The sequence below is a fragment of the Amphiura filiformis genome, chromosome 9 (assembly GCF_039555335.1).
Source record: "Amphiura filiformis chromosome 9, Afil_fr2py, whole genome shotgun sequence".
In the NCBI taxonomy this organism is placed as follows: Eukaryota; Metazoa; Echinodermata; class Ophiuroidea; order Amphilepidida; family Amphiuridae; genus Amphiura; species Amphiura filiformis.
This window is the reverse complement of record NC_092636.1, coordinates 26033034-26043361: the sequence shown is the minus strand read 5'-3', so window position 1 is coordinate 26043361 and position 10328 is coordinate 26033034. Positions and strand designations below refer to the sequence as shown.

General features: G+C 36.6%; 1 protein-coding gene across 2 annotated transcripts in view; it reads left to right on the top strand.

Annotated features, from left to right (window-relative positions):
- The window catches only part of LOC140160798 (von Willebrand factor A domain-containing protein 3B-like), a 219615-nt gene that overhangs the window by 113683 nt on the left and 95604 nt on the right, over positions 1 to 10328 (top strand). For both annotated transcript variants that reach the window (XM_072184106.1, XM_072184105.1), the window contains one exon: positions 6329 to 6453. In XM_072184106.1, coding sequence (XP_072040207.1) covers positions 6329 to 6453 — 125 coding nt within the window. The remainder of the gene's footprint in view (positions 1 to 6328; positions 6454 to 10328) is intronic.

The following is a 10328-nucleotide window of genomic DNA, read 5'->3' as shown; positions in this document are numbered from 1 at the left end:
GCGTCTCAAACTAACATAGTTTGCTAAAGAAAGATATTTCCCACCTCTGTAAAGCACATCGTGTGGGTCTATATGTTATAGTTTTGTCAGAATTTCCGTTTTTGTTTTACCCTTTTTCCATTCATGATCCGAAAATGTCAAACTAAGTAAAAGTAGGCAATGGTGAGTACTTTTATCTCGAGAGCAACCAGCAGAAATAGTCGATATTTCCTTTGTTGTTATCCAGGTCAATTTTTCATTGAAAGCAAATTGCCCGACCAGCGATTAAATCCCCAATTGGGTGTTCTGGTTAAACATGATCAGTAGGAGCGCTATAGGTCTGGGAATTTCTTTGCTATATTTAAGTTCTGGCAACACTATAGCCATGCCGGTATTCCTATTAAACCCAGGGATATCGATCCACAATGCTAGTACTAGCCTTTAGATTTCACGTGTTGATTTAGAAATTTTTTCAGCCGACAGTGAAAGATGGTGAAATCAAACGGAAATTCTGACAAAACTATGATATATAGCTCACGGTGATGTGCTTTAGAAAGTTGGGGAAAATCCTTCATTAGCGAACTATATTACTTTGAAAAGCTAAAAGGTTGATCAAGAAAAAAGCTCATGGGCCGAGCTGAAGCCTATAAAAATCGAATATCTTACACTAAATGACTGAATTTCAGGCCTAAGTTTAACACCAGGATTAAAAAAAAAAATCAGTATCAAGCATTATAGTTTTTCCAGCCATTTACTGAAAAAATGAAAATTATTGCTTTTCATTTGGCTGAGAAAAACATTTTTACACTGAAAAGGTGTAACTCAAAATTTTGCTCATTTCAACACCAATTTCGATCGTTTGTATTGCCTCATTAAATGACTGAGTGAGCCTTGCAGAACAAAAAGAATCGGTTGTGCAGGTAGCTGACTGTGTGCTCCAAGAAGAACCCTCAATTCTTAATAGGATCCATAAAAGGATCTTTAAGTGCTTTGAGAATCCTGTTGTGGTATGGTTTGGACATTGTTAACACCTTAGCACCAAAAAGTGGACCTTTTGTCAATTGTCTTCCACTTTTGGACCCTTTTACTGGAATAAATAATGAATAGTGGTCCTTTCTTGGAGGGGGGGGGTACTGCTGAGTTTTTCTAAAATAGTGTACCAACCTTGTGTTAAGAATATGTTTTTTTTTTTTCACCCGGTACCGGCCCAGTACATGCGCATATTTTGGGGGTGGCTTTGGGGGCACGAGCCCCCCGGGGTAAAAGCAGGGGGCGGCAAAAAGAAGGGGTGGCTAAAGATGAAGGGGCAGCAAGAAGAATTATTAAAGAAAAAATGGCAGACATATGAGGCGGCAAGAAAAATTATTAATGAAAAAAGGGCGGGAAAGTGATGAAAAAGTAATGTAACTACACATTTTTTGTCGCCAATTGGGGGGTCAACACCTCTAATTCTTTTTCCCCACAAAATTTTTGAAAAAATTTTTTGTTCCTCCCTCACACTTTAGATTTTTGAGAGCCATCCTGGCTGGAAAAAAATTGCGTCAAACTTTTCGGGCTGTTGCTGCAGGGGGCGGCAAAATTGACATTTTCTTTAGCCCCCCTGGTAGGAGCGGTCACGATGCCCTGCAGTATGTTGACATATATGCTGTATATGGCATACCATATACATAATGTAATATTTGAGTGGAAAAAATATATTTAATTGGAGCTAATTGGTTCCCTTTGTATGTTGCATCATATCGTGCATAGCATTATGGGTAGAAATTACCGTCCTCATGGTTTACCATAAGTACAGTCGCGCACACTGGATTGCATTACAGGCCGAAGAGAGAACGCTGGACACAGACACCCGGGCACAGACACCACCACATATACCGTAAACGTTTGCCTAATGGCGCACCTGGGCTGCTTTGCCTTGGGGTAATTTTCATGTACAAATAGAGAGTTTCCTCCTCTAAAAATCCCAACAGGAATTAAGGGTACGTGCCCTTACTTGCTGGTGGAATTTTTATGGGAGGGCACTCTTAGTTTGTGTCTAAAATTCTAGTTTTGTCAAGGGAGCCCATAGCGCCATTAGGCGAACATTTACGGTATGGGAATTGTGTGCGCATGTGACAGTCCAAGACATAGTATGCTTCAAGGCAAAGTTTGTTGCGAGATTAGAAATATGACATGGGAGAAATGTTTTTGTTATTTTCACATTTGTCTTGGGGCAAGCCAACCTGTTGGGAAATGGGAAATGTGTGAACAAAACAATTTACAGTATTGATATAATATTTACCTGCCTGTCTGGTCTAGCTACATGTATGTCTGCTTGGGCTTTTAGATGATAATAAAAATAGATTTTAGTTTTTATGCTTCTGGTGCTAAAAAATGTTGGTATTTTCAGTATCCCCCCAAAAGGGTTTTCAAAATAAGTTCATGCTTACAAATATAAATTTTCTTTTCATGATATGTACCTTATACTCCCAGCTTATACTAGTACCAGTCCTGTGAATGTGAAATTCACAATTTCAGCCCTTACCCCAAAATCCATGCATTGCTGAGTAAGCTGTTTATGTGACATATAATAGAAGGCTAAGAAATAGGCCTTCGACCCGATGGAAGGCCAAGAAGTGAATGGAAGGCCACAAAATTAGCCTTCCAAATGATGGAGGGCTAAATTGGCATTTCACTTTAGCCTTCAAATTGATGGAAGGTTACTGGAAGGCTAAGGAAGGCTAAATTAGCCTCCCACTTTGGTAAGGATATGCAACACAACACAAGGACAAGGTTCATTGATTCCACTGTATATTTGGTGTGCATTTGAGTAGGCCTAGGCATAGCATGGCAATGCAATAGAAAATTCAACATGTGATCAAGCTGATAGAGGGATTTCATGTCAAAAATGTTTTTAAAAAAGCACTATTTGTCCACAACTGACTACCCAAAGTGACAGATAGTCACATGGCTAGCTAATTTTAGATACTGCTTAATATGTAATTTATGTATGATACATAAAAGAGCAACATAAAAGCAGGCAATAATAATATCAAATTATATTTTAAATTTTTTTTTTAATAACAAGCTAATTTATCAAAGTATGACAGAAATTCTCATAAAATGAAGAAGCTTGTCAGTGTTATGTTCGTTGACTGATCTCCTGTGATGAAATGAGGACAATTGATGCACTGGTTTATTTATAGCACAACCTACATTTCATTGATAGGTTCACATTGCTCCCAATCATGGTAATGACATTTAGGAAAGAATAAATAATTTTGCATAATTAATTTTTTACTCATCAATGAAAATAATAAATTGTTTACTACTTTTGGTGTCTTCTATAATATGAGTTTACTTAAGGGGTGGGGTATGAACGTTTGGACTGTATTTATTGTGGGACATTAGAGCACATCAGACATATCGAATTGCATTCTGAATACGAAGAATGTCCTTCTGATATCCGCAAATAATTTTGATTTTTTGAAATTCGCAATGTAATACACATTTAATGGCAAATGATTAAAATTGATATTTTTGATATTTAACAGTCCTCGAGTAAATTTTATAAATCTAATGACATATTCTTAAAGTGTATGTAGCTGGGAGGAAAAGCCGACGATCAATTGAAAATTTTGACCTTTTCAGTATTGAAGATATGGATTTTTTCCCAAAACACAAAAAAAAAATAGGTCTTTTGGAAAAAAAATCCATATCTTCAATATGAAAGGTCAAAATTTTCAATTGATCGTCGGCTTTTCCTCCCAGCTAAATACACTTTAAGAATATGCCATTAGATTTATAAAATTTACTTCGAGGACTGTTATATATCAAAAATGTGAAAAATATCAAATTTTAATAATTTGTCATAAAATTTGTATTATATCGTGAATTTCAAAATTATTTGATATCAGAAAGACATTCTTCGTATTCAGAATGCAATTCAATATGTCTGATGTGCTCTCATGTCCCGCAAAAAATACTGTCGAAACGCTCAAAACGCTCATTCCAGATCCCTTAAGTGTTGTTTGCATTAAAAGAAAAAGCTGCACATGCTTTCGTTCCTTTTAATTCTTAATTAAATATGAAGTATGCAAAAAATGTGCAAATTATGGAACATTAAGGGGGTACTACACCCCTGCCCAATTTTGTGCCTATTTTTGCATTTTTCTCAAACATTATAGCCCATTGGTGACAAGTAAGATATGTTTATTACAGGGGCAAGAACTACAACTGCTGCACTGGATATTTTATTTCAATACAGACAACAGTTGTGGAGTTACAGTCAAAAATGAGGGAAAACCAATATTTGATCAATAAATCAATAACTACTTGCCTTGAGTTGCTGAATTTTCAGTGCAGTATTTGTAGTCCTTGCCCCTATAATATACATATCTTATTGTCACCAGTGCGTTATAATTTTTGAGAAAAATGCAAAAATAGGCACTAAATTGGCCAGGGGTGTAGTACCCCCTTAACAATTTTAATTCACAATATTGGATATACATAGCTTTGTAGTGTTACTGGTGTCATCATGATTAAATTAATCTAAATGTGGAATGATTTCTGTGCTACACTCAAATATTTCAGTGTGTTTATACTGAGCACCTCGCATTACCACGCTTTCACCTTCACCCGCACTTTAATCATCTCACCTTCATTGGGTCGTTTCTACTGCGCAGGGTAAATTCACTACCTGTGTATTTATTGGGGAGGGCGGAAGTCCAGAAAATTGTTTTGGTGACCTTCAAGGTCAGATTTTGAATGCTCGCGCTGTATTGTAGGATGTAGGCCAATTCAGTGGGCGGTGCCACGGGGGCATGGGGGGCAACTGCCCCAGTCAGAACTCTTGCCCCTGTTGCCCCTAGTAAAACCCAAAATTACAAAAAAAAGTCCACTTTTTACAGCAATTTTATGCATAAAATTGTTGATTTTACCCCCTTGAAATTCACTTCTTGCCCCCACAAATGCCCGCTCCCCGGAAAAAAAAAAAAAAATTACTGGCGCCACCACTGGGCTAATTCCGGTGCCACCTACCAAATCTTCAACCGAACTGTTTCTACTGCGAACATTACCGCATATTCACCACTATTAACCACTTCAATAGGTGGTTAACGGATTCACTTGCATCACCTCACATTCACCTTACACCCGATCTGTTTTTTGCTGGGATTACAGCGCATTCCTCGCATCACCCCAAATTCACCCACAACCGTTTGCTCAGTAGAAATACGATATTTGTGACTGATTTGAATTTCTTTTGTATCCATTTATGATCTTAGAAATATCTAAATTTTTCTCTAAAACTTAGAGCTTAAAATTTTGATTAAGGCCCTTTGTCTAAATATTTCATTGTTATTTTTTGTTGTGAAAGTTGAAAAAAATATGAATATTTGAATAATTTATAGCTTATTTTGAGCATATCATTTGACAACTGTACGCGGGCTATTCCAGTTGAAATCCATACTCCCCTTACGAAAGACATGACCACATCTCCTGCACAGGGAGTGTAGTATTCCATTATCCCATTACCAGTTTATGCAAATGGCTGGTATGCCCTCAATCTGGTATGCCCTCAATCTGGTATGCCCTCAATCTGGTATGCCCTCAATCTGGTATGCCCTCAATCTGGTATGCCCTCAATCTGGTATGCCCTCAATCTGGTATGCCCTTAATCTGGTATGCCCTCAATCTGGTATGCTGCTACTTCCCATTAGCTCTTGATATTTTGAGAAAATGTCTCGAAACTTGGGACTTTTTATGTTGAAGCCTATGGTTAGCATGCAGAACATTAAAACGATATTGTAACGCTTTCCATAAAAGATCGACTTTTACTTATTTTTTCCCAAAACATTTGTTTTCAGTTCACTATCAGATATGTTCCCTTTTTATTTTGAACTGAACTAATGAGGTAAAATAAGGGAAATCACTAAATGAAGAAATTTTTACCAAAAATGGTTGTAATATTATAAATTTTGCTCAAAAATCATTTTTAAAAAGCCAGATTTTTGCCCAAATTTCAAATATTTTTGGTGAAGTCAATTAAAAATTTTTTAAATATGGGTTCTTCTTTTTAAAAAGTAATGAACAAAATTTGTTTACTCAAGAATTTTTATGGTAAAAAAAAAGTTATTTGTGATTTTCTCCAATATTGAGCATTTTTGCCCAAAATTGACCTCAAAGATGGATTGACCAACAATTTAGCAGTGCATTTACAATCAGAATTTAAAAAAAAAGTCAGGGTGTCGTCTTCGGTAAATGATACTATATTGCTTTAATTTCACATCTATGTAATCTAATATGTCATGTTTTTCATGAAAATTTGAGAAGATTCAAATTACAAACCTTTCATATTTTTATCAAACAGGGACAGTTGCAAGAGTAGAGGATCCTCGCCACGTTAAGATCCGATTTCAGTCTCAAGGTCGGGAGGTCATCCCAACTCGTTTCGTTATACAGATGGGAGGAGCCAGGCCTTCCCCTATCCTAAAGGTAAGAAATAGATATGTATCTGGCTCAATGGGCTGTTCCAGTTGAAATCTATACACCCCCTGTGGAAGACATGACCTTAATCTCCCTCACAGGAGGAGCAGGTTTCAAATGGAATCACCCATCATGTCTTCCATAGGCAGTGTATATATATAATATGGATTTCAGCTGGAACAACTCAATATAAGGCAGGTCTGTTGGTATATTTTCATTTTGAGAAAGACCAAGCATTGAACTACAAATGCCAAATTTGTCAGCTAGTCAAACAAATAAAAAACTATCTCAGAAGAAATTGCAAAATTATAGCCAATGCTGTTGGCGATATATTTGTTTGTTTTTTTGGACACTTTGCTACCAAAATAATGAACTAAAAGTCCAATTTTGAAAGCTATATTATATTTTAAAAGACATGCAGCCTTTTTAGTCAAATTCTTATTTAGCATGTTTAGCCTAATGGTTGATAATGTTCCAAGATCAGATGAACTATATGCCAATGTGATTTATTAAGGGTATACGAGGTAAAGCAGCCCAAAAAAAAATCAATTTTCATTATCTGAATCAATATATTATTGAAAAATAACACTTTGGTGTTTTGCAAAAGTTCATTCTACAAATCATATACTTTGAAAACTTGTTTAATTTATTGTTGTTAATGAGTTATGTACGTTTAGCAAAAGTGTTGTTGTTTTAGCCCTCTTTACAACATAACTCAAGAACCACAGGACCTACAAAAGTATATCTGTGATATTTGAATTCTTCTACACGCTCGATATGAATTGAGCAATGCAATTTTCTGCTGCTTCGACCAACAATACATTGTATACCCTTAAAGTTTATCGTAAAAATACAATCTTACTATAAATAGGGGAATGTTGTGTGTATCTATCTATGTGGGCACATAAAGGCTCCGTCAGTTTCGATCCAAATGTCGCGAAATTCATACGGGAGATCGATGAATATACGGGAACGTGTTTAAACTTTATTTGGTTGAAAACGGTCAAGAATTGGCTGCAAAAACAGTGAAAATATGGGTAAAAACAGGGTTTTTGTTATGAAAATCGGTTGTCAGCCTACGCGTCACTGCAGCTGGCAGACAGCGCGTCGGCGCCGTGTGTGTAATTTTCGACTACGCCAATTCAGCGCGTAACGGCGCGAGAAACCACGCGACTAGCGAGCCAGACAAAAGGAAAAATGATAATACGGAAAGAAGGAAAAATAAAGGACAAAAAGGTATATGGACGCGGGTCACGGGATTATGATAACGGGTGAACAGATAAATAAAATGTACCTTTTCAATGATTTTACCTGTTCAGTAATTATTCCTCTTATAGTGAACGCTCCCATCTAGCGGGGACCCGCGCGAAGCGCGGGTATCCCGCTAGTATACAGTAAATCAGAAATTATGTAATAACAAGAAAACCAACTCTCTTTAGTATTTTTAAATTATCAAAATAAAGTTTACAGTGTGTGCATGAATGCAAAGGCAAATAACATGGTTGAAAAAAAAACAGCTTTTCTTTTCACATTTTTGTGGGCAAAAACACAAACTTAAAGCAGCCACTGATGTAGTAAAACACCAGTGTCTTATTTTGTTTGCACAACATTATTGCATGATAACCACATCCGGGGAGGTACTCAAGTTTGATTTTGGTAGGGACATGCCACTGAGAATTTGAAAGTGGATCCATAAATATACCAATTTTTCAAGAAATTTGGACCCATTGATATACCGAAAGTCAAAATTTTTGGCCGAATTTAACCCAAATTGTCTTAGTTATAACAAATTTTCCCAATTTTTTTTGGAAAATTTTGAAATTTTAGCTAGATTGAGGCAAAATTGGAAATTTTTCAAAGAAAAAGGACCCATTCATATACCAAAATTGGCTTAGAAAAAGGGGTCAATGAAATACCAAAAGGCCGAAAATGCTACCCATATTAGCGGCACGTCCCCGTATGATCATTTGTACTAAGTACCCCCGTTGGGAACCACATGTATTTCATGACATCGCTGCCAAATGAGTGACAGGTCTCCATCTATATATTATTTTGATGAGATGAAGATGGAGATGACAAGTGACGATTGATAGAATGATAGTAATAAACAGGGTTGCTAAATCTGTGATTTGTTAACCCAATTGGACGACTTTTGAAGAAATTCCCTGTGACTTTTGACAACATGCTGTCCCATAGAAACCAATGGTTATGAAAACAAATTGGGGTATTCCATCTAAAATCCACACTACCCCTGTGTAAGATTTAGCTGAGGTCTGCCACAGAGGGAGTATGAGTTTTGATTAGAATAGGCAAATTGGGTAACTTCCATTTGAAATACTCGCTAGTCCAGTTGTAGAAGATAATAGGTAGCCATAATACAGGCGGAGTATGGGTTTCAAAATGATTAACCCTGACCAATTACATTTTAAAAACATACTCCTCCTGTGGAAAATATTTTCAAAATCTTCCACCGGGGTAGTGTGGATTTCCCCACTTAACACAAATGACCATACAGGTATGCTCCCCCGGAAAGACCCCTTTTTGGATTTCGCAGCTCCAAAAGATTTGACCAAAATAGAGTTCTGAAAGACCCTTAATTTTGATAATTTCAGCTCTGAAAGGTTTTTTCAGGCAATTTTCAACCAGAAAGCCAAGAAAGACCCCTGATTTGGACTGTTTGCAGCTCCAAAAGTCCCCATTTTACTTGTTCACAGCTCCAAAAGACCCCATTTTATCGGTACGCCGTCAGCTCCCAAAGACCCACCACCTCAAAATTCCGGAGGAGCATACCCACCTAAATTTTTCCAAGTGCCCTCCCCCGGGTGGATTTTAACTGGAATAGCCCGTGACATATAGCAACTATAACTTTCGGTAATTTACTGTCCCATAGGAAACCAATGGTTCAGAGAAAAATTGGGTGACTTTTTGATTATTTGATCCGTGATTTGGGCTGAAATTTTGCTGGCAACCGGCAACCTGGTAATAAGAGTATAGACCGGCAGCTGAGGTGCAAAAGGTAGCAGAAGTTAAAAATATCTTGACTATAATTTCCCTAGATGGCAATATCAAATTATCAGGTGATATAGTAGTGGGTTTAATATTAAAAACTCAAAATTACTGTGACATTTAAGTACTTGAAATTATTTGTCAGTAATAGAATAGAAATAAAGGGTGTTGTAGTATCCTTTACAATAATATGTCCTTTATAGTAAAGTAAATGTTCTGCATTGAATCCATTATTTGGGTGTAAAGGACAATGCTTTACCCTTTATTTCTTAAATCTCCTGTAAAACATAGCAGTAAAGAGTATGGAACCTGTATATATTATTGGCCTTAGTCTATAAGATAAGGATTTGAATTAGGGTTTAAAGAAGAATTGGTTCCAAGTAAATTTTAGGAGTGACGGAGATGCCTTTTTTTCTCTACTAGCTTATATGCAAATTTGCATGGTTCCAATTTCCTCATATACTACTAAATTGTGATTCCGTCATTATGGTCCACTCCCATGTGACAGATAGGCCTAATGTCGTCACCAAGTGCTTCACATAATATCTAACTTTTACTCGATTCACAACATTTGAAAGAAGATCCTTGCAGGGAAATTAATGCTCTGCGTGCTAGCCATGCGCTTCAATGGAAAAAGTTCTTTGATATATTTCTCAAAATATCAAGAGCTATCTTAAGAACTACTGAATCAATACTAGGCTTGTTTGTACTCATTTTATGCATTTTTCATGCTGAGTCCAAATATGGTCATGAAAATTTACATTTCTGACATTTTTGAAACTTGTCGTCTGCAGTCGACACCCGCGTGAATAGAGTTAAGTTGGAACACAAGAAGAGTGATGAAGTTATGAGCTTACACAATGCTCCTTATTCTCACT